This window comes from Mus musculus, chromosome 14 (genome assembly GCF_000001635.26).
Source record: "Mus musculus strain C57BL/6J chromosome 14, GRCm38.p6 C57BL/6J".
NCBI lineage: Eukaryota > Metazoa > Chordata > Mammalia > Rodentia > Muridae > Mus > Mus musculus.
The window spans coordinates 57,633,281-57,659,249 of NC_000080.6; the positions used below are offsets into that span (position 1 = coordinate 57,633,281).

The window sequence follows — 25,969 nt, forward strand, 5'->3', positions numbered from 1 at the left end:
ATGTGAAGATAATTATATAGCATGTAGATAGCAAATGCTATTTTGACCCACACGTAAACTCATCACTTTTCAGAAAACTAAAATTTAGTACGATATTTTTAAATACTATAAAAAAGTTCAATTTGAAAAATTTGTGTAGATACGAGATTAGCACCATAAACTCTAATTATACTATTCTAACTAAACCATACCAAATAAAAAGACCCATTCCTTGGAGAAAGTACATTAAGTACTGATTATAAAGGAACAAAGCAAAATACTCTGCTATCTATCAACAAAGCAGGTCTCTCTCTCTCTTCACAAGAGTTAATTAAGCACAGCTTGGATGGCTAAGACTGATTCCTACTACTCTGTCAGTACTTAACTGACAACAAAACCCCCTGAAGGTGAAGTTACCCTCATTATATTGGAATGGAGACAGGAAAGCAAAGCAAAACGCAGCTCCAAGAAAGAATTTCCCTGCCGGAGCTAAGAACCGTCAAGTGTGCCTGGGACACTTACCACTGGAGAAGGCTCCTGTCTGCTTGCTCAGGCATTCAGTGCTCAGGGGACACAAGTGCAGTGCCTTTTACTCCCCCTCCAACCACCAGCACTTTCAAGTGCTATCCCTGCCCTTTGTCAGTCACGGCTAGACAGCATTCTATACTATAGAGAGTAACTCTGATACTCAAGAGGGTATCAGATACTCAAGAGGGTGACAAAAGCTGTCGTTAGAATTTTCAGTGAAATCTGATGAAAATGGACTAAGAAACAGGAGCTTTTCATACCAAGGAGGGCTTTGACTGAAACATTAAGCACAAATTTTCAGAATTTTAAGAGGTTATCACAAGAATGCTTCAGTTATCTAAGATCATAAAGAATAAGTTCATATCTGTTATTTTGTAAGTACAAAAACAAAAAGTGTTTCAAATAAAACTTATACCCTCTATATATTTTTCCACAAGAAGCCCTTTTATAGCAATTATATGACAATGGTGACTGCTTGGAAGCCACTCAAGAAAGGCCGCAGGTTGTTGGAGAAACAAAGCGCTATCAGATCCCCACGCCACCGGCTGATTTATGTCCACTTCACAGGGTTTCTCAAGTGGCCTTTGTGGCAGTCAATGGCTCACTGCTGCTGGCAAGAGGACACCAGCAGGCAGCTCTTCACCCGTCATCCTTATCTGGTAACCATTTAGAAACCAAGTTACAAAGTCTATTGTGCCTGGGTCTGAAATACATTATCAATAAAAACAGCCTGTAGAAATCCTTAGGAATACAAGAAACCTACTGTTTAGATTAGGGAAACAGAAAAATGTGAATTCAAAAAATTCTGCTTACCATTTAACTTGATTTATCATCCGGATAAAAATCTCATCTACTCTTTGCCTACCTAATCCAGTTATTCTACATTCAAATTAAATGACTTTTTGTAAGTACTGAGTAAATGCAACAATTAGGGTAAGGTAGAGAGAAGGTAGTATTTTTGTAATTATCATACAATTGGGTTGTTTAGGTCCTACCTCTTGACTGCCAAAATTAGAACTACAAGATAAATTATCACTTAGAAGAGGATCATTAGATATTGCTTGAATCAGTGAATCTTCAGTTATTTGTATTTAGCACTGTTGACACAGGAGGAGATAGAAAATAAATATATTAAATTTCCTACTTTTTAAAAGGTTATTTTTTATGTGTACTAGTATTTGCATGTATGTATGTATGTAACCAGGAGAAGGCATCAAATCTCTTAGAATAGCAGTTATAGACAGTTGTGAGCCACCATGCAAGTGCTCGAGAACCAATCCCAGATCCTCTAGAAAACCAGTGCCCTTAAACCCTGAGTAATCCATCCCTCATGACCCACTCCCATTTTTGCTGTTTATAAATTTAGATTGATAAAGCAAATAGAAGACAAGGCAATAAGGTCTCAATCCTACCCCTCCCCCCCTAAAAAAGTCTTCATGAGCTGAGATTGTAGCTGAGTTGTCCCAGGCATTTGTAAAGTTGAGTGTTGGTGGTACATGACTACAATTTTGGTACTTGGAAGACAACAGAAGGATCAGAAGGCTGAGGTATCCATAGCTATATTCCAAACTTTTAGGTCAACCTGGGATGCATGACATCTGCTCTCAAAGGAAAACTGTTTGCATAAATAGTATAGCTTCTTTCATTGAAGTACTAGAAATGCAAATGTTTATTCACTGGCTGACAATTTTTAAAACTCTGTCTTCGTCTTAAAATTCTTAAAATTCTTACAGTGGCATTCACATTTCTCAACAAAGCCAGTCATTTCATGCTCCTGGGGGAAAAAAGATTTAAAAAAAAAAAAAAAAAGAACCCCCCCCCCCATTGTCTTCCCACTTTACAAGCACAAGATAGTAACTCCAGCTGACAAAACAGAACGCTCTTGCTCAGGGGGAGGACTGTCTCTTAGAATAGCCTGGCTCTTGCCTCAGGATCTTTATTACCAAGAATAAACTGTATGAAAGGTTGCCATACTATACAACAGACCTCCAGCTGCTCTTCTAAGAAAACATCAATGAGACTTTGCGATAAGGGAGATTAGCGTGGCTACCTCATCCAGGGGCAGCCCTGGGTAGACAAGTGGATTTCACACCCACTTCTACCCAACATGAAAAAGAGGGAAAGGGAAGCTTAACTATCTTTCAGAATGATTTAACATAGGCTTACTACTTTCAAAGGAAATCAAGCAAACATGAAATAGATTGAATTTCTAGTTTGTATGTCAGCCTAAAAAACAGCCTCAGCTCCTCTTCTAGGAAGGAGAGCTTCCTTGTTCCTCTCAAACTAGTGAGTGACAGTAGGCCTGACAGTTCCCAGCTGAGATGAAATAACCATAGTACCCATCACAACCACAGGAGTAAGAACAGCCTGCTCACAACCGTGAGCATGAGATGACATAGTTCTTAATTGTATATGTGCGATTGCACCAACAACACACCACGGCACATGGAAAGCTAGACCGTCAAAGAAATGCTCCCTAAAAAAATTCTATGTCCTATTCTGGTTTGCTTTTGTTTTATCTTATTAAATTTTTTTACATAATTGTTTGTATTCTAATCACAAAGAAAGTGTGTAAATTTGGGTGGACGAAGAGGATATGGGAGGAGTTGAGCAAAATATAGTATATAAAAAAGTCTATTTTCAATAAAAAAATGAAAATAAACTAAAAAAAGGTTTATGAAGGCTAAAGCTAGCACAGTGATAAAGCAAGGCGCTGTAATCAAATATACTCTCCCAAGGTTTTACAGTTATGAAACGTTCCAAAAGTGATCTGGAAGAAACCACAATCATAGTCATTCTTTAAAGCACTTAAAGGAAAGCTAGTGCACTGATCATATGTTTTAAATATACAAATAATTAGTTTTCACTAGTAGATATTGTCTTCTATGTTTCAACACTTAGAATATAGGGTGATTTATTAGAACTTATGTTCCCAAATTTTTCAAAGAATGGGTTGAGAGGCTCCTAGGGAGATGGTAAAACCCTTCTGCATGAGCAGCCTCTTAGATGACACAAGGACATCTGCTTTACACACTAAAGAATTAATGCCCAGACAATTTACAGTGTATATTTGGCAGAACGGTAACTAAGTATGAACCAAAAAAAGTTGCTCCACAACAGCTAATTGCTTCAAAACCCATGTAAGGTCCATGAGACACAAGAGGACAAGGGCAAGCTGCAAACCCCTGCACTAAAGCCCTAGCGGGAAAAACAATCTAATCCAGAGAGCATTAGCCGCAGGTCTCAATGGCACTGTTCCAGTTCAATCGTGTCCACTCTAACAGGTCAGACTATCAAGATGCAACAGGATGCCCCAAAGCAACATCTAAAAGGGGAGCAGTGACTCAACCAGGACATCCAGGGCACACTGACCATCAGACTACACATGGTCATTCCCATGAAAGAGAAGGCTATCAAGTCCATGCAAGTGCTCTGACTGTCACTGTAAAACCATTCGAACACTAGCACAGCTCCACACTAAAACAGAAACAGCTTCAGTGCTCAGTAGCACAGCACTCGCCTTGCCTCTGCAAGGGTCTGGGTTCAAGGCCCACCACGACTAATAAATAAGTGTTATACCTCTTACAGAAGGGTCCCTGAAAATTATATAGCCTCACACATCAATCGCTCAAGCAATTTTAAAATATTAATTGTGACAGCTAAAAACCTACTGAGACTATTTTAAGATTTGATACCTAAGAATCAGAATAGCCAGGTACTACTAACTCCAGCTCTACAGGGATCACCCCAGGAATCAGAGCTGGTCAGTAACACAGCCTCTGGTAAGAAATTTCTACAACTAGACACACAATAAATGTGGACAGGGCAGAGAAGCTATGTTCCTTTCAGTAATGTGGTCAATGGCCTGGCATCTGCTCACCAGACAGAAACACCTGGAAGTCAAGGTGTAGTTAATGACTCTTATTATGCCAGATAACATTTATGTTTAACTCAACCACTTCTATAATTATTGGTACTTTCCAAGGCTTATTAAAACTGGGTGGACAAATGTTCAAAAGAATGATTAAAAATATGAAAAAAACAAGGATGGCGGTATATGTCTTTAATCCCAGAACTCACAAGTCAGGCAGATCTCTGTGAATTCCAGGCCAGCTAGAGCTATAAACTAAGTCCTGGTCTCTCTACACACAGAAAAAGAATGTCATGGTGTGATAACTCATCACGCTTTACAATTGATTAAAATGATTATGAGCACAGTGGCAACAGAGAAAAGCAGACAAGTAAAAATGCTAAGTATACTATATCTGCATTACACACATACACTTGAAGATCAGAAGAAATGTCTGAACTAATAAAAACTGCTTGGCACATTAGTTTGCATGCCTTTCTTTTATACTACTATTGCCAAAATACAATTGGTGATAGGCAAAATAAAAAATATTTATAGATATAAGCAGTTATCATACTTACCACAGTGGGATTGCCACTACTTATCAACTGGCTGACTTCATGAAATATGCTTTTGCAGTCAATTGACTTATCTAATGATCCTCTTTTTACAATCACTGCTACTGCTAATAGAATCTGTTCCCGAACATACTTTTGGAGGCTGCAAAACATAAAAATTGTGAAAACATTTACCTATATCTAATATAAACACTCACAAGTTTCTCACTATCCCAGAAGCTTCTAACAATATCACCTACCCTGAAAGGAGTACAATCTACCAAGTGATAGAAAGACTCAGACACTTGGTCAGCTGTTATTTACTACCTGTGCAACCCAAAATAAAATCTTAGTTTTCTCTTCTTTAAAATGGAGACAATAGTCAGGATTACTGTAAAAACTAATGTTTCACTCTAATCTAGGCTACACAGTTAATTTCAGGCCAGGCTAAGCTATACCACAAGACCATGTTTTTAAAAAAAAAACAAACGTCAAACAACAAAACATGTTCAACCCTAGGATTGTGCCCACTAGACACATACTAAACACTTTAGGCAGTGTTCAAGACATGCTAAGTCAGTTCCTCACTGAGTACTTAGGTGGGGGTATCACTAAGATTAAGATAATTCTGATTTGACATCCATCTCCAACCAGCGGTACCTCAACCCTTGCTGTTTAATGAGTAAACTCCAAGATCTACAAAAGGTGTGTGACCTCTGGATAACAGTACAAACACTCATTTCCAGCCAAGCACTCTGTAAGGCCTATATCACAGGCCTTAAATGACTTCAGAACCTCTTCTTAAAAGGTTAGGATCCAAAAACACCAACCTTATAATACAACCTCTCAAATGTCATAACGATGTGACCTGTGCCCTCGGGACAAGCTACATCCCTTACCGCGGGCAACAAGACCAATTGTAGCTTTCCTCGAAGAGTCCCAATGTCCTATTGTCCCAAGTAATTATTAATGGCGCTTTCTTTTACTTTCAAAGGTATCCCAGTTTGGACACAGTTATACATACAGTCATGTGCTTTTAAAGTCTGCGACAGCCAAGCGCCACTCTGCTCTCTGACCTCACCCTTTCCATACACTCAGTAGGCAGGCATATGGAACTCCTCAGTCCCTGGCTCAACACTTTTATGCTTCCAACTCTACAAACTTCTATTCCCTCTGCCAAAACTGTGATGTCACTTTCTCCAGAAAGTTATTACTAAAGGCTTCCAAGGCACCAGCACATGACATGACTTATCTGTTACTACTACTTAGTGCTATCCTGAAAATCAACCACCCCACTCTAAGCACACTAGTGTATGTAAAACTAAGGATTTGCCATATAGAAAGCATTTATTAATAACTTCAAGCATGTGTCCCTATATCAAGACTAAAGTCAAAATATTCCTTCATATTTTTGGGCCAGGGTTGGTAGTGTGTGCCTTTACTACCAGCACTCGGGAGGCAAAGGCCAGTGAACCTCTGGATGCCAGTCTAATCCACAGAGCAAGTCCTAGGCCAGCCAGAACTTCATAGTGAGTGAGACCCTAGCTAAAAGAAAAAAATCTCTATTGGCAAGAACTAGAAAATTAAAACATTTAATGGGTTTTATTTAAGAGTTTCTGTAAATTAACATGTTCAAGAGACATTATTAACTCAATTAATTACCAGAAAGTTAGTTTAAAAATGATTAACATGAATTGAGCAAGGTTACAGAATGTGGCAGAATGATTATGAATTCACACATACATTCCTTTCTTGACTAATATGCTACCTGCCTCTAGAAAAGGAGGCACACTGTATCAAACCAGATCCAAACTTTACCTCAATTAGGAGGTAAGAAAAAAAAAACCTATATGTGTACTGGTTAAGGATCCAAAATACACAAGCCCTATGTACACTAGACTGTACCATCTAAGTTAGCTGTGTAGTCCTCCTTGTATAGTACATCAAGATTTGCTACTTGACTCTAATCTACATCAGAGAGCATTCTATAAAATAAGAATGCCCATGTAATTAAAGACAGAATCAGGGCAGAATTACTCAGGCTTTAAAGAGATGTGACAGGGGCTAGGGAGTTGGCTCAGTGGTTAAGAGTACTTGCTGCTCTTATAAAAGACTTCAGTTTGGTTCTCAGCACCCACTCAGTGGCTCACAACTATCTACAACCACCTCTTCTGACCTGAGTACCAGGCATGCACATGGTGCATGTATACACATGCAAGCAAAATACTCATACACAGGAGTTGGGGAGATGGTCAGCCAAGAGCACTGACTGCTCTTACAGAGAACATGGGTTCAGTTCTTAGCACACATGGAGGCTCACAGCCATCTCTACAACTCCAGTTTCAGAGAATTTCATGCCTTTTTGTATCTCTATGGGCACACATGTGGTACACAGATATACATGTAAACAAAAAAATTCATACATATAAAGTAAAATGAATAAATCTTTAAAAAAACTTAAAGTATCCATACACATAAAATATTTTTAATTAAAAGGGCATGATAACAGGATATAACATCTATCTGTAGTTACATTCTGGACTGAAAGACAAACAACATATTTTACCTAAATATAGAAAGCAAACATTAACAGAGCCAAAGAGACAGACTGTACATTAGTAAGAAAAATAACCTAAGGCTGGAAAATATACCTAACATTAGTAAAATAATTGAAGAACTCAAATATTCAATCAGAATAATATTGAGTAATAATATAAATATGACAATTAGGTCTAGAATATTGATAGTATGAGGTATACTCAGTATTTGATGAAAGCACTGTGGTATGAATGGCAATTTGCTCAAATGTGACAAAATGTTAACTGAGCAGCTACCAAGAAAGGAGTATGTGTTCGCTGTGCTACTATGCCATCTTTGCTGAAAGTTTTAAGAAATTTCCAAAATAGTGTAGGGGAGGAGGCAGTACTTACACGTAGCAGGCACAAGAGCTTTGGTTCTACCACCTAACACCATACAGACAGCACTAACATATACATCAAGTTGAGAAAAGAAATAAACTATTTCAACACAACCATTTCAACTATTTCAACACAACTCTAATCAAAATGATTTAAGAATAGAATTAATCTTGATAGCATAAGAAAGCATATGTACACACTGCTTGATTACATACACATTATATTATACATATACAATATCACATTACATCTACCCCAGCTCTGAAGAGTTCTGGGTTTCATGGAATGGAGTGGGGAAAGGCTGTCAAGGAGGCCAGAAATTCTATTGTAATGTACCCTGACTACTTAGGAAAATCGCTCTGTATGAGAGTTGACTCAAATACATAAAAAGTATCATCAAATCACTGTTCTAGGAAAGTAAAAACAGAACAAAATCCCAAGAAAATAAAGAGGCTTTCTGACAATAACCAGGCCTGGGGTTGTGTTTACCACAAAGAGTGTTCTTCAGACATAGGGGCCTAATACTAAAGCTACTAGTGGCATTTTTCTCTTTTTTATATGAGTGCACTGTCACTGTCTTCCGACACACCAAAAGAGGGCATCGGATCCCACTACAGATGGTTGTGAGTACCATCAGTGTCCTAACTGCTGAGCCATCTCTCTAACCTTTTTCCTTTTCTCTTTTTTCAGTTAATTAGTTAATTTTTATTTTATGTACATTGGTGTTTTCACTCCATGTGTATCTGTGAGGGTGCTGGATTCCCTGGAGCAGGAGCTACAGACAGTTGTAAGATGCCACATGGGTGCTGAGAATTGAACCCTGGACCTCTGAAAGAACAGCTAGTGCTCTTAATCACTGAGCCATCTCTCCAGCTCCTGTAGCAGATATTTCTTTTCTTTTCTTTTCTTTTCTTTTCTTTTCTTCTCTTCTCTTTTCTTTTCTTTTCCTTTCTTTTCTTTTCTTCTTCTAGTTTCTAGGGACAATTTCATACTTCAGGCCAGTCTAGCTTTGTCTTGCAGCATTCCTTCTGCATTAGCCTTCCAAATGCTGAAATTAGAGGCATGATATACCTACCATTCCTAGCTTAAAATAACAATATAAACCAAAAAAGCCTGAGCTACATACCCAAGCCCCTAATCTTTCTAAAAGTATTGTTACAGATAAACATGGTTAGTTCCTTTATTATATAAATATAAACATGAAGATTTCTCTCAATTTTTCTTTAACTGTAAGAACACATTATCAAAACTTATTTGAAATTATTTTACCAGTACAGATCAATACAACCATCCAATATAGCAAAACTGTGTTATTCCCATTAAAAAAAAATGTACAGTCTTGTAAGAATGTTTAAACATTAAAGAAAATTCACTTTACCTCACTCAAAATTTGATCTTTTTCAAAGTAAAGAAAGAATTTAGTGTTTTTCCTTCTAAAATGTTTTCTATGCATAGATGTATGTAACATTTCTATGCATAGATGCAACATTTCTATGCACAGATGTATGTGACGTTTCTATGCATAGATGTATGCAACATTTCTATGTAACATTTGGCTTATTGGTGGTTTAGTTTCTTCCTCTTCCTTTCTGGGGCTACGCAGCTACATCTTATAATACTCAGCCCATGCTAAACTTCCTCTAAACATATTAAAAGAAAAAACTATCCTACCAATCATCTAAGAGCAAGAAAATGTAAGTTTTGACAGTCAAAAGTTAACTTTAATTTATAATCAAATTCTTGAAAGTTCAACAAGAACAGTATCACGTATTTCTTTAGGATTAGAAATGTAAGTAAAAGGTATGATTTTTATCGAGTATGAAAGCAAGCTACAATTGTGCATAGATTTTCAAACTACTAGCTCCAGCACAGAGCTTGCCCATAACCATCACCACTGAAAAGAAGGGGTGTCTCAAAGGACAGATCAGAGGGCCTCCTGTATTTTAGCGGTGCCACCCCAGGTACTCACTTAGGCCTTTGCAAGACATAGGTGAGGAGGAATGTTCTCAGTGACTCGATGCTGCCCTTTTCCAAGAGAACCCACTCTCGGACAACCGCTTCCATTATAGCTGTGGCAGCTTGAAAAAGGACATAGTCCACTTTACTGGTTTCTGGGGAGAAAATTAAAAACTCTCTTTAAGCAGTAGTTCATGTTACCATGTGTACTTTGCATTTATTAAATTTTAAGACAGAACTTTTCAGACAAGGAATAAGATGGTTACCTGATCTGGTTTTAATCCAGTGACCTTGCTCTAGCACCACAAAGAGGTTAGTTCCTCTCAGAAGACACCTCAGGCAGGTGGCAGCTAATCACCGATCACAATTTTCACAAACTTTCCTCACCTCTCTTCAACTGTTACTTCCAAAGCATGAAGAACTAAAAAATAACACAGCTTTAAAAAGTAAAAATAAAAATATGAAGCAATCAGAAAGTGGACTAAGAGATTCTCACACTGTGCAAAACGGGAATTTTTTATTGGAAAAATCTTATTAAACTGATCTTTGAACATTACTATTTGTGATGAGCCATGCTGCTAAAATATTGGAGCTTTTAAATAAGTAAGCATCCAGCAGGATGACAAACCTCAATAGCAAGTTCAGAAATAAACAACCATATCCAAGTTCTTTGCTTCAAAATGCTCAAATATAATGAGCCATATTTACACAAGGTGAGAAGTTCTTGTTAATTTTCTGATTGCAGTACTGATCAAACTGAGTAAAATCCCGAGGCTACACTTAGAAAGACCCAGCCTACCTGGCAAGGTATAGTATCTGAGCTAAAACCTGAATCAGGAAAAAATAGAAAATTAACACCCTGAAAAAATACTTTATATATTAATTTTCTATTTTTTCTGTTAGTGTATATTGCTATAGTTTTTAAACAGCACTATCAAAAGGAAGAAACAGCCAAAATGAAGTCAAGAAAAAGTAGAAATTCTCTGAAGGTCTAAAAATAACCATGTGAAACTCTTAATAAAGTCTGGTTAGACGCCAGATTATATGCCAAGAACACTGGATATGAGTATCGGAAAGCCATGAGAAATTAAGTTTAGGCCTAAAATGGTGCCTTTGAACAATCAAGTGAGCACAAAGTATAGCTGGGCAGTTTCTAGCTCAAGCTCATGTCATTAAAAACGTTACCAATGTTCTTAACACATTACCTGTGAAGATATGGGTGTACCTGCATAAGAGCATGCCATTGCAGACAGGAGGTTTGAATACAGCAAAAGTAGAAAGAACCAATCCGGGCTTTCTGTTTCTAAGATTTGATTAGTCCTTGCTACGTTAACATGAATTGATTAGGATAATGATTGGAAGTCACAAAAACTTTAAAACTTTACAATATAATAAGTGACTAATTTTAAAAATGTGACCTTACTATAATTTTTTTTTTAATTTTCCAGAAGTAAGGATGGAATGGTAGGCAGTTTTATCGAGAGTCAAACAATTTTAGCCAGAAACAGGATATATCTATCTCCCTTAAGAAGAAATAGGACTGTCTGATAAAGGTGAGTTGTATAATCTCACCACAGATTTCCTTTTGAGAGGATGTTGTTTGTCTTCACTTCCATCTACAATGAAATTCTTAACAGATTCTAAGAAGGCAAAAATATGAAGGCCTCACAGAAGGTTAAAAACAGCAAAGATCATCTTATACAACTGCACCGTCTTATAGCTGAAGAAACTGCTGCCCAACAGAGAGGAAATGTGATATCATATGGCTACCTAAATAACACTAATCCTTGCTAAGCACACACTCGCATGGGCAAGACCAAGAAGATACCTTCTGTCAGCTGAGCACTGAGACACACTTACTTTAAATTAAGTGTGCTTCTATCCTAGCCTTCTTTCTGTCTTATACAAGAATGACACTTGAAAGTTGTCAAGAGACACTTGTTAGCTTTTCTTCAGCACCCACCTCTCCGTGGCAGGAAGGGAAGATCTAACTTACTAGGAGAAGCTATCTCTAAGGATAGAGGAATCCCGAAAAGAAAGCCAAATTCCAAACTGAAACGTAGGACCTTTCGTAAATGAGTATTATCTTTTCTGATAAACACTACTATTAGCCTTCAAAGAGTACATTCACACAGAGCATATATGTGTAATAGAAGCTAGGAAGCACTCTGCACGCTGGCCAGGACTCAGGAGCAGAGCTTCTGCGTTCACACAGGCCTCAGTCTCACTCTCTGCCATCAAGAGGACTGACACTAACTCACAGCTCAGCTACAATTTCTCACATCCCTCCAGGAAGAGCTGCTGCTGGCTACCACAGTGCTATGATAAACTTCTTTGGAGAATGCCTTCTTTGCTACCACAGTAACTTCAATGATTATAGAACTATAAGTTGTTTTTATTCTGAAATAAAAAACAAATATTTTCTCTGAAACATGATAGCATCCTTTAGAAAAAACTGAAGTAAAATTAATAATAAAGGGAAACTAAGTTTTAAAAGGTGTTCTAAAAATAAAAGCAAGCCTACTATAGATAGATGATCAGCCACTGCAGTCTAACCTTAAAGGTTTCTATTCAAACCACAGGACTGTAAGTGCTGAAATACCAGCTATTTCCCATAAGGACACCTACATCTACTGACGAATAGTAAAGGCTCGTTGAAGATAAGATTGACAGCATTACCAATGACAATTTTTTAGATGCAGAAGCAAGTTTACTAACCCAACTGAACATGCTGGTTTGTTTCATTTTGTGCTGGCTGCCTAAGATGAGCGAGTAGAGCCCATTTCTCCCTGAGAAGGCAAAGGAGCAGTACAGAGGTGATTTCAGAGGTAGTAATAAGCCAATCCCCTTATTTCTTGGTTATGTCTTTAGCAAGAATTAAACTCAGGCTTGTCTGTCCTTTAAGACAAAACAAAACAAACATTTAACCCTAAAAAACCAGTAAGTTCCTAAGTGCCAAAGACGTCTTAGGGGAAATAGTCTAAAAGTGCTCATGACAAAAAAACACAAGCATGCAATATGTACATACGTGTGCACACACAAGAGACAGTCAGACAACTGTGTGTACATGCATGCACATGCACACACACACATACACGCAAAGAAGCAAAAACTAAGAGGGAAATAGGATAAGAAAAAGAAAAGAGAGTAAATGAAAAACTCATAAAACTGAAGCCAAAAAGGAGGAAGTTGTAAGAGGACAGAAAAGAGATGCATCGGAGAGAAACCTCACCCTTTATCAGAATATATCTCCCAGACATGCTACAAAATGACATCTAATCCCTAGATAAGAATGTGAAAATTCTGAGTTGTGATTGACTGCCACTTGAATGAGAAGTCTTCTTAGAGGAATTTGCCCTTCTGTGCTGGTGGCAACTGAGTAAGGGGTTAAAAAAGATTTTTGGTCAAGTTTAGATGCAAACATTAACGTAACCCAGAGCTTCGCAGTAGACTCATGACAGTGCATGTTGCTGTGTACTCCATCCTTCAAGCAGTTAACCGGTGAAACCCGAGATGACTTTGAAAGCACAACTAAGAATTAAGCACAACTAGAAACAGCGGTACGGCTCTTTACAGTGTCCAGACAAGCTCTGCCCTTATGAAAGCTACCGTACATCATAAATACACACACTGAGAAATGAGAGGGCTATAAGCAAATAATCGCTAATAAATGCTTATAGCACAGTCGACAATCACAGCTGCATTCAACAGAAAGTCAGATGAAATGCTGGGGAACCCTAGACGAGGCAGGTGAGTTGCCTGCCATTAAACTCAAAGTATTTTACGTTAATAGTTAAACACAACAGTCTCTCAAATCTGTTAATTTGAAATAATTTCAGGGTAAAGATGAGGTGTTATTCCTTTTGAAGTCTTTAGGCTGATGTTTTAGCTCTTCCTTTTATTTAATATTAATTACATATGCTGTATAAGCACAAGAACAAATGTCTTAGTAACAGAAAAATACATTCAAGTATAAAACTCAACCATAAATCCATTAAAATGGCTTAATTTTGCATTGAAGAGGTAGTTGTTACAACTACTGCTTTAAAGGTAAGCTCTTCTGAGTGAGACAGCTAAAACAGCCATGTATTTTAGATGATCATCTTAAAAATAATAATAAAAAAACTAGTAAGTGGAGTAATATAAGGTTATGTTTCCTTTATTGTCCATAAATGCTTTTTTATGCATGACAGCATACGCACCTCCCAAAACCTTAAGATAGCTATGCTCATGACCATGAAGGCAAATGTTATTAGTATTTTCATTGCAAAGATGACAGAGGCTCAGAGAGGCTGACCTCTTCAAGTTGACAATGGGCAGAAGCACCGCTGGCAGCCAGATCTCATAGTTCAACAAAACACTTTCCACTACAACCTAAGACCACTCACTTTATAAGCCTGATATGTGAAACATTTTAGAAGACATGATCATCAACATAGCTTATTTCTGTATAGAAACCAGAATACTGGGAAATACAGATAAACCCTATCAAAATCATAAGAATAAATGGTCAGGTGTTTTAGTTCCTATCAAGTAATCAATTTTGTAGTCATAAATTGACTCAAAAAAATGTAAAAACCTTAAGAATGAGCAACAAAGATACCTCCAACTAAACAAAAAGGCCAACAGCAATCAGGTTATAAAATAAAAACAATGCTGGCGTTGGTGGCACATCCCTTTAATCCTAGTGCTCAGGAGGCAGAGGCCAGCCTGGTCTACAGAACAAGCTGCAACCTCCCTCAGAAAACAGAAACAAACAAACAAACAAAATTAAATCTCCCCTTTTATTACTATCAAAAAAGCATAGACGAGGCGAATGGCAACATTATATACAACTCTCAGGAAATGCCAGCTTGGACAAGACAACTATCAGTCCTGTAACTGTCTTGTAAGAAACCACTCCTGTATGTGTTAGACATAACAACTCATAAATACAAATCACTCCTTTATTTATCTATATTGATAACCTTCCCAAAAGTGACTAATTTGGCTAAGGAAGCTGAGTATAAAACCAATTAAAAAAATGAAAAAGAACTAAAAGAGAGAAAATACAGACCTTCTCCTAAACAATGTTAGCTTTCAAGCAAGCACTAGGGAACTTAATTACAATTCCTAGAATGATGCCATTTGAAAATCGAGAAAAAAAAAGAAGTATTAGGTCCTTCTCCCTAAGCTTCCTTTCTGGTTTTACAAGATACTTTAGATATACCAATTGCAATAGAAAAATTCTTAGTGAAAATGACTAACTGCACAAACCAGCTTGTATTAAAACGGATTTATAATAACTAACATTCATGATAGAAAAAAACAGCTCTAATTATGTGAAAATATTTTTAAAGTGAAAACTTACCCAAAATATGCCTGCAAACTGCAAATGGTGATTTGGACTTCCTAAATGATAGGAATATGTGCTCTGCATGCTGGCGCTGCTCATTACTGACCATGGAAGGTGGTGCCTTGAGAGTAAAAACAAAGACAGAGCAACCAAATGAGAAACCCTGCACACCACCAGTCCTTTCCCCACCGCAGGGAACAGCTTTTCACTCTGGGGAGAGGGAAGAAGGGTAAAGCATTTGCTTAGTGTTTAAGGACAGAACTTCAAAATAGATATATAAAATACAGTTTCAGGAAAAAACAAAGAAACAAGCTTTGTCTCAGAACTGTTTAAAGCTGCCTATAATTTAGAAAAGGAGACACTCAGATATACCATTTTTATGAAGAAATCGGGTAACCTCAACATCCTTTGCTTCAGAATCTGCTGCTCAGACTGACTTAACAAATTCCAAATACCAAAACTCTCTACTGTGCAGAAATTCAATCCAAGTTGCCAAAAAGCTGTAAATGTTAAAAGTTCAGAATTCATGGAACATTATATAAATTCTTTGGATAATAAATTCAATCAAAAATTTAAATTCCCCTTTGTTACAATAACTTGTCTCCCAAAGCTATTTCTCTACTGAAAAAGTTTTAGCTAAAATAAAATATATTCCTATTACAAGGTTTATTTCTCTACTAAAAAAGACTTAGCCAAATATATCTCCATTACATGGTTTAACTATCTTTTGATATAAGGCCCACGGGAAAGAGAAGAGATTGGGGAAGATAACAGTTTATTATTCTGATCAATATAATGAAAGACCACCATGCCAGATGCGGTGGCACACGCCTTGAAAGGAAGATCTAAGTTTGAGCCTAGCCTAGGACACATATTAACATAGTGAGACATTATTGCAGAAAGAAAGAAAGAAAGAAAGAAAGAAAGAAAGAAAGAAAGAAAGAAAGAAAGAAAGGGAGAGAGAGAGAGAGGGAGAGAGAGAGAGAGAGAGAGAGAGAGAGAGAGAAAGAAAGAAAGAAAGAAAGAAAGAAAGAAAAAAAAAAGAAAGAAAGAAAGGAAGGAAGAAAGGAAGAAAGGAAGGAAGGGAGAGAGAGGGGAAAGGAAAGGAAAAGGGAAGAAAAAAAAGAAAAAGAAAAAAGAGAAGAGTATAATTTTACTTATACCAAAAAATCTTAAAGATGAAACACATTTTTTCAATTGAATAGACTAACATATTATGTGCTATCAGTCTCTAAACACTGACACTCTGCCCTTTGAATTTCTATAGCTAGTTAAAGCCAGTGCACATTATCCCTAAGGTTAGAGCACCCTCTACAGCCCTTCAGAGAAAAACAAAACTTTGTATTACAGAACTGACTTAAGTTCTTCTTCTTCTTCTTTTTTTTTTTTTTTTATTTAAGGTTTATTTTATGTATGTGAGTACACTGTAGCTGTCTTCAGACACACCAGAAGAGGGCATTGGATCCCCACTACAGATGGTTGTGAGCCACCATGTGGTTGCTGGAAATTGAACTCAGGACCTCTGGAAGAGCAGTCAATGCTCTTAATCACTGAGCCATCTCTGCATCCCCCAAATTCTTTAATATTTTAAATTAGGTTTTAGTAACAAAATACTGGGAGTAACTATCTACACTAGAAATTTTTGTCCTATCATCTGTAAACTCTTTATTCTCTCCAGGAGAAGAGAATTGGTTGTGTTTTTAACACTACAGATTAGTAAACACCATCCACTCACAGGCTGCATATAGAAATCAACACTGGGTTACCTGGGCAGTCTGGATCATCCTTCCTCTCGTTATTCCTAATGCTAGTTACTCTATAAATAAAAACTCCCTCTACAGCTAATGGTGCAAAAATACTCCACTACTCACACACACTTTATAAAAAGTAAAGGCATGAATATACTAATGCAGAGCATATAATTTAAAGGTTATTAATTAAGTACCTATTTAGATATTATCCATACAAAATCATTAGGTGAACACATTTGGCAGGACAGAATATGCTTTAGATTCCCAAATCCAAAACTGTAAATTCTTTCTTGAAAGTTCTGCGCACTTGTGGTCCCAGGTACTTGCCAGGCAAGGAAGAAAGATAACCTGAGTGCAAGAATTCCAAAGCAGCCTGGGGACTAGAAGTATAGACAGTCTCAACAACTGTAAGAGTACTTTAAAATGATTTGGCAATGATTTCCAAAAGACAAGTTATCTCCATCAGAAAATCCCAAAAAAGAGATGACTCCATGAGTAAGCACGAAGACCTGAGCATCCATGTAAAAACTGAGCATGTCTACGCATACCTGTAACTTCAGTATGGGAATGAAGAGGGATGGGGAGCAGGTCCTGGGAGCTCGCCATCGGCCAGCCTAGCTGAAGCAGTGAGCTTCAGGTTCAGTACCTTAAGGTAATAGGCGAGAGAGCAACAGAAAACACTTAGGAGAGAGGAAGAGAGACCAGGAAACAGAAGAAGTTAGAAGTAAAAAAACACACTGTGTCTGTGTGTGTGTGTCTGTGTGCGCGTGTCTGTGTGTGTGTGTCTGTCTGTCTGTGTGTTTGTCTGTGTGTGTCTGTCTGTGTGCCTGTGTGTGTGTGTGTGTGTGTGTGTGTGTGTGTGTGTATGCCTGTGCACTTGGATTAAATTCAAGGTGTGCACATGATAAATATACAGAGTTTCTCCTCAAAGTTCTCCAAGTAGTCCTGGCCTAATGTGCTTTCCTTCAGAAATCCCACCTCATCCTCTAAAACCATCGTCAGTCCTTCCTGCATCGCCCGTCCCTCACTGCGTCCCTCACCCTCCTTCTCTGTGTAGCAGTTACCAAACACTGCTCCTTTCCTTCCTCTGCCTTTTAGGCTTCTGGCACCAGCGACTGTGTTCTACTCACCTCTAAGTCCCTAGAACCTACCCCATACAAAACAGCAGCACTTACTGAAAAGCGGACCTAGCATGGAGAGACGCTTAGCACCGCACGCATTACCACAAGGGACAGCAGAAGAAAGCAGCTATAACCGCCCTCATCCTGACGACTTTGAGGAAGATGCAATGGTACACCTCCCACCACCACCCCAACCCCATACTCTAAGCTTCACCTTCCTGTAGTTCTTTGCTTACCTATAAATGAATTGTAGTCTGGAAAAAAAACAAACAAAAAAAGCACGCGCACACACGCACACGCACACACACACACACACACACAAAATTCCAGGAATAAACAACTCATAAACTCCGAACTATGTGCTAGTCTGAATAATAGTGTGATGAATTCTGGTGCCAGACCCTTCCATCCAGCCAGAGATGCAAAATCACCTTTGCCTAGCACATGCACTACTCATTCGTCTCCTGGCAGCCATCTTGGTAATCAGACCAAATGTCACAGTATGCCAGTGTTTATGTTCAAGCAAAATTGATTTTCCTGAACAATAAGTCCAAAACACAAAAGCAATGTTATGATGCTAGCAATTTTAAGACAGCACACTGTCATAACTTCTCTATCTCATTATAATTATTATTGCTTATGTCTGGACCTAACTTATAAAGTACATGTCATCATAGGTCACCATATGTGAGGAAAACTATACAGGAAGAACTAATAGTAACTACAAATTTTAGACATTCACTGGATGTCTAAAGAAACTAATGCCTGTTGCCTCTGTTTCACAAAGAAACTAAGCTACAGAAAGTGTCATTAACACTCAGGGACACACCAGGATAGGAGTCTGAACTAGGAATCAAATTCAGGCAGTGTGTGCAAAGGATTCTCACTGAACAAAGTCCTTAGATAGCTCAAAGTTGAAGAGCAGACCTCCCCTAAGTCCTTCTCAAGGACCCAATTCAGACGTTTTAAATGGCCTGTACAGATCAGTAAAGAATGGTAACAAGAGACCTTTCAGCAGCTATTTACTTTCTCTCATTGACGACAACAACAGTAAAACTCACACTTCACATACGGAATAAAAGGTATCAGGCGTGGAAGCAATGAGAGATGGAAGCAGAGATCAGTGATGCAAGAGACTAATCTTAGAATCTTCAGGAAAATAAAGGTCAAGATAGGAGAAATCTGAGTGCGTTCCTACAAATATAGGCTATCAGAAGACCCAGAGCTCACAAAACTCAACACCAAAAGATTGACATTTCTTTCCCCAACTCCACCAACACAGACAAGCAGTTATCAGTTTACAAAATCTGGTAAAAACAAACAAACAAACAAAAAAACCAACAACAACCCTACAATGACTCAAAACCAAAGAATCAGAAACTGGAATTCTGGAGATTATTTACTAATGCTGGGGTAAAATGACATGCATAGTGTTTTAGTGTGCTCAATATGTATGGGGGAGAGGGCTCAAAGTCTTTGAATGGCTTCTATTTAAATGTATTTGACATGGACTATACTTAGCATCATGCCAGAGCTAGGAATGCACTTACACGATTCTACAAGACAGGCAGGAAATCAATCACAGAGTTCATAAGCCCTGCATCCAGCAATCCACTCTAACTGCTCCTACTACCTACCATGCTGCTAAGCCGTCCTGCAGAACGGTCACCAATTCCAAACCCCATTCTATAGACCTTCCACTCTTTGCCTAGGAAGCAATGAATGTGTTCTAAACTGTAAGTAATAGTCATAATATTACAATCATTATAAAACTGTCAGGCAGAAGGCCAAATTCTTTTCATATATTAACTCATTAATTCCAGGAACATCCTTGTAGGAATTATCTTCCTTCTTTAAAATGGAGAAACTATGATCTAGAAATTGTTAAATCCCCATGATTGCCAAGCTAGTAAGAATCATAACCAGAATTTGACCTCAAATGCACACAACATTAAAACTTATCCCAGGGCTGGGTGGTGGCGCACGCCTTTAATCCCAGCCCTAGCGAGGCAGAGGCAAGGTCAATCTCTGAACCAGCCTGGTCTACAGAGTGAGTTCCAGGATAGCCAAGGCTACACAGAGAAACCCTGCCTCACAAAAACAAACAAACAACCCCTTTAAAAAAAAAAAGAGGGGCTGGTGAGATGGCTTAGCGGGTAAGAGCACCCGACTGCTCTTCCGAAGGTCCAGAGTTCAAATCCCAGAAACCACATGTGGCTCACAACCATCCGTAACAAGATCTGACTCCCTCTTCTGGAGTGTGTGAAGACAGCTACAGTGTATTTACATAAAATAATAAAATAAATCTTTAAAAAAAAAAAAAGAAAAGAAAAGAGATAAAATCAGATCTTTATATACATTGTACAAAGTAATAAATCCATTTTATATAGGAGAATTTAAGATTCAAAACTGAAACACACAACTTTAATAAAATGTTAAGAAGAAAACACAAGTTGTCAAAGCAGTGAAAAGACTTCTTCTTTTTTTCTTTTTAAAGATTTATTTATTAAATGTAAGTACACTGTAGCTGTCTTCAGACACTCCAGAAGAGGGAGTCAGATCTCCTTATGGATGGTTGTGAGCCACCATGTGGTTGCTGGGATTTGAACTCAGGACCTTCAGAAGAGCAGTCAGGTGCTCTTACCCGCTAAGCCATCTCACCAGCCTGTGAAAAGACTTCTTAAACAATTTTGGTTTACTCTTTCTAAAAATTTTACTCCCTGTTTTATTTAATTTTGTAAGATTTACTTCAATTGTAATTATGTCTCTGTGTGGGGGTGCATGTGAGTACAAGTACCCTTGGAAGCCAAAGGTATAGGATCCCTAGTGCTGGAGTTGAAGGAGGTTGTGAGTCACTTAACATGGGTGCTGGGACTAGAAGTTAGGTCCTCTTCAAGAGCAGTGCCTGTTCTTAGCCACTCAGCCATGTCATCAGTCCCATTCATTACCCTACTGTAGTTGAAAAACAGACATGAAGGCTAACTAACTTGCTAAATATCACAGATCATCATTAGAACAAAACAAAACAAAAATAGATATTGTAGACCTTTTATTATACTTCCTTTTAATTAATCACCATGACTTCAATAACTTTTCCACTTGTACTTTCACACACATGCGCACACACACACAGTGTGACTTCTCTATGATGACACCTGATAGGTGAAAGTAAATAATTTCATAATTAAACATGGCTGTATTGTGGATTACAATAGTATTTATTAATTTTTAAGATGAACATTGAGAAAACAAAGTCTAAGCCTGCTTGAGGAATCAGTCCTCACCTTCTCCATACACGCACACACACACACTCACACACACACTCACAAACATACATACAATCATTTCTCCATCAATTATTTTGGCATTAAAAAAATTAAAATGAATATATTCCCCACCCCAATCTTGTTCAGAATCTCAGCACCCTCTACAACTCCTAAGTCCCACCAATGTACAAACTCAAGGTAATTATGGTGGTGAAAGGACTGAGCACAGGCCACAGCTGCCTGTTTTCTCTGGGTCACAATATGCTACTCCCTCTGCATTTCATTATTCATTTTCTTTTTTTTTTTTTCTTTTTTTTTTTAAATTTTATTTATTTTATTATTATATGTAAGTACACTGTAGCTGTCTTCAGACACACCAGAAGAGGGAGTCAGATCTTGTTACGGATGGTTGTGAGCCACCATGTGGTTGCTGGGATTCGAACTCTGGACCTTCAGAAGAGCAGTCGGGTGCTCTTACCCACTGAGCCATCTCACCAGCCCCCATTATTCATTTTCTTCATTCAATTATCCTAAAGCAACTACTCTAAGACAAGCTTTGTGCCAGATGCAAGGCATAACTATCACAGAAAAGCAAGCAAAGTCCCAAACTAAATATATTAAGAGTCTAACAAGGGAGGTCAGTATTGATCAAGTAACATATGTGAAGAACACTCTTTAGACAGAATGAATTGTTTATGAAACGCCTTGTGTTAGGATGGAAAACAGCAAGAAGAGCTAAGAAAACTAGAGTAGCCACAGAGACTCGCAGAGGGAAAAGTGTTCTAAGAAGCTTGGCAAACCAGTAACTTATCCAAAGCCCTTTGGTAGGAAAATGGGTCTGTTCAAATCTGAGAAGTCTGTCTCCAGACTCTCCACAGCACTATCTGCCGTCCCCTACCACACTCTGCTCAAATATTTCTACCTCAAATGATTGACTATCTAAAATGCACATGATGTGACCCTACATAAGCTTGATGCTGCAGGACAAAAGTGAGTTAGCAATTCACATGACCCCTTAATGCTGCAGGGGCTTTCTGCTAGCTACAGCAGTCAGCAGTCTCACTGTGTATCACTGCATGCTTAGAAATGTTACCAAAGTGGCAGCCGGGGGTGGGGGTGGGACCACAAACAAGCATTAGTCTAGGCCAAAATAAACTACAGGAACTAAGAAATAGAGTAATTGAGTGTGTTAACTAGGCAAAAGTCAGAGAGGGGCATCTTAGGTCAACGAACATAAACAAGTAAGGCTCTAAAAGAGTGCCAATCAATGGTGACAGATGGATGGCTCAGTAATGCAAGAGCTAATGCAGGCTTCAGGGGCAGGCATTCTATAGTCACATAGGGCCCCACTCTCAAAAGGACATCACTATTGCTGTCCTGAAGTGCTTAGGAACTTACACACTTCAGGGTAAACTGGGGCACCAAGGTCTCTCAGGTGGCTGAGATGAGACCTAGGCCTGACTGGCAGCAGTGACATGCTAAGGTACTTCATACACAGACTATGCAGGAACCTAGAGTAGGAAACCATCTTGCCTATCTATCACCAGAGCCTAACCCTAAACTCTAACCCTAACCAGAACCTGAGCACCACGGATAAAAACTGTCAGCCACACTCAGTGAACTTGGGTCAATAAATTATAGAACAAAGAGAATCACTTCAAGAAATCACTAGAGGGCTGGAGAGATGGCTCAGTGGGTAATAAGAGCACTGACTGTTCTTCCAAAGGTCCTGAGTTCAAATCCCAGCAACCACATAAAGGCTCACAACCACCTGTAATGAGATCTGACTCCCTCTTCTGGTGTGTCTGAAGACAGCTAGAGTGTACTTATGTATAATAATAATCTTTGAGCGGGAGCAAGCAGAGATCCTACGAACACTGGTTCTTGTGAGCGCCGACTCGCCAGCAAAGCAGACGCCACACCAGGATCCTTCTGCACACGTTTACTGGGAGAGCTTGATTGCAGAGGCGAAAAAGACCCCAAGCCCAGAACTGGTGCTGCTTATATAAGCCTAGGAGAGGCGTGTCTCATACCCGGATTGGTTAGGCTTTCCACCTCATTTGCATGTCTCTTATCGGATTGGTTATTCTCTCTCAGTACCTCACTGAACCTCATTATCATACCTCATTTGCATCATTTGCATGTCTCTAATCTGATTGGTTATTCTCTCAGTACCTCACTGAGCCTCATTATCATACCTCATTTGCATGTCTCTCATCTGATTGGTTATTCTCTCAGTACCTCTCTGAGCCTCATTATACCTCATTTGCATGATTTGCATGTCTCTCATCTGATTGGTTATTCTCTCTCAGTACCTCACTGAGCCTCATTATCATACCTCATTTGCATGTCTCTCATCTGATTGGTTATTCTCTCTCAGTAGCTCATGGAGCCTCATTATCATGCCCCGGCCAGGCAGTGACTTGGTGAAAAACTTTACTGCATATGTACACATTGGTTGTTTACCCAAACTTATGCGTGGTGGCCAGCGGTAGCCAGCACCACCCTGCAATGGCACATGTGGCTTCCCTGAATTTCCACCAAAAAAAAAAAAAAAAAAAAAAAAAAAGCAAGTAACTAAAAGGAAGAAATTAGTTTTAAACACGGGGCCTGATGCACACTTGGCAAGAGCTCTACCACTGAAGCTATCCCACCAGACTAAGGTGATATTTTAATATAAACATTTTATATGACCTAATTTCTAATGAGGAAAAAATTCAAAATTATTTTCTTATAAATGAAGATAAAAGATTAAGCAAAGTGCATAATCAGGGTCTTTAAATTCTATACCTCATGAAGTGAGTCTCTTAAGAATGTACTGTAAGACTACTACCAATAACAACTGTCAGAAGAAAAACAGAAACACTATGTACATTTACATCTAAACTAACTTCAAACGTACATAGACTGTATAGTTAAAAAAAAATTTTTAAATCTGTAAGAATCATCAGCTCTAAATGTATTTAATACTTCAAAATAATTAACTAGAAAACTACTCTAATGTTACTAACTTTAAAATACAGCAGCTGTAGTAATAGATGCATCAGCAGAAATATCTTTCTACAAGAAAAAAACTGTAGTCTTATATTTGGCAAAAGCCACTGATGTCACTGTCAACCCTACTGACTAAAGATGAACTTGCAAAAAGAATTTTGAAAACAACACATAGCACACTCATCTCTAGAGTTCCAGACCAGCCAGGAAGATCTTATCTCAAAAAAACAACAACACAAACTACAACCAAAAAAAAAAATTAATACATTTATAGAAAAACATAACCAATCAAGACAACACATCAACTACATTATACAAAAATAGTGAGCCGGGCGTGGTGGCCCATGCCTTTAATCCCAGCACTCGGGAGGCAGAGGCAGGCGGATTTCTGAGTTCGAGGCCAGCCTGGTCTACAAAGTGAGTTCCAGGACAGCCAGGGCTATACAGAGAAACCCTGTCTCAAAAAAAAATTTTTTTTTTAAATTTAAAAAAAAAAAAAGTGAAGCCTGGAGAGATGCCCCAGTGTAAAGAGCACTGTCTGCTCTCCCAAAGGACCCAGGTTCAATTCTCAGTATCCACATAGGCTCACAACCTTATGTAAACTCCAGTTCCAGGGAATCTGACACTCCTTTCTGACCTCAGCATGCAAATGGTACATAGACATACATATAGGCAAAACACCCATATACATAAATAATAGTAATTATTTCTTAAACATTGTGATACCAAAATACCATGTTCTGTGACTTATCTTCCTCACAAATTACTATTACATATCCATGTACAGCGCGTACTCATTTATGCACACGTACAGGTGTTCTGTGGACTAGAGGATGGTGTTCTCCTCTGCTGCTTTCCATCTTGTCCTGTTTGAGACAAGTATCTTTTTGAACCCAGAGCTCATCTACTGTTAAAATTGACTGGGTGGCAAGCTCCAGGCTTGCTTGTCTGTGTCTCCCCAGTGAGAGTCACAGACCTGCACTTCTGCATCTGGCCTCTGGGAAACTGAATAGAGCTCCTCATGCCTGCCCAGTCTGTACTTCAGCAACTAAGCCACCCCCTGCCACCTGCTTTATAATAAAATATTTAACAAGAAAATGCTTTGTACTTTGCAACCTTCGGCAGTACTTTCATTCTCCTTTTTAACATTTCCATTTGTACTGGGCCTTGCAAGATTATGGTAGAGAAAGAAGACTTGGTGGGAACGGTTTCATAGCTGGAATGTAAAGTAGGCCAAGAACTCAGCTGAGCTTCTAGATCTAAAGGGTTTCAGTATTAAAGACCAGGAACTAGAATGAAATACTGTCTACTTAATCAGGACTTCTCTACAGAAGACAAGAGAATCTGGGATGTTTGCAGTCACCCCAAGACTGACTGTACAGTCTAAACTTTGAAAAGCTCTACTCTTAAGGACTGTTATTTAGAGGTGACCTAACTTTTCTCACAATTACAACTGAATAGAGTAAGTCCCTATTGCCTTTCCATTAACTTTTCCTCACTTGAAAAACATTTTCTGGGCTGGAGAGATGGCTCAGCGGTTAAGAGCACTGACTGCTCTTCCGAAGGTTCTGGTTCTGAGTTCAAATCCCAGCAACCACATGGTGGCTTACAACCATCCTTAATGACATCTGACTCCCTCTCCCGGTGTGTCTGAAGACAGCTACAGTGTACTTACATATAAAAAAATAAACAATAAAAATAAATCTTAAAAAAA

The 25,969-nt window shown here is 38.4% G+C and overlaps 1 protein-coding gene across 6 annotated transcripts in view; it reads right to left on the reverse strand.

The window, feature by feature from the left end:
* Xpo4 (exportin 4) overlaps nt 1-25,969 on the reverse strand; it is a 90,712-nt gene that overhangs the window by 55,760 nt on the left and 8,983 nt on the right. The window contains exons 2-5 of one of the 6 annotated variants that reach the window (NM_001368697.1): nt 15,139-15,244; nt 10,055-10,209; nt 9,802-9,943; nt 4,939-5,077 (exon numbers count right to left, since the gene is read on the reverse strand). In NM_001368697.1, coding sequence (NP_001355626.1) covers nt 4,939-5,077; nt 9,802-9,896 — 234 coding nt within the window. In that variant the 5' untranslated portion in view covers nt 9,897-9,943; nt 10,055-10,209; nt 15,139-15,244. Of the gene's footprint in view, nt 1-4,938; nt 5,078-6,490; nt 9,944-10,054; nt 10,210-15,138; nt 15,245-25,969 lie in introns of those variants that run through there. The other 5 variants (NR_160871.1, NM_020506.2, NR_160870.1 and 2 more) reach the window with 5 other exon arrangements.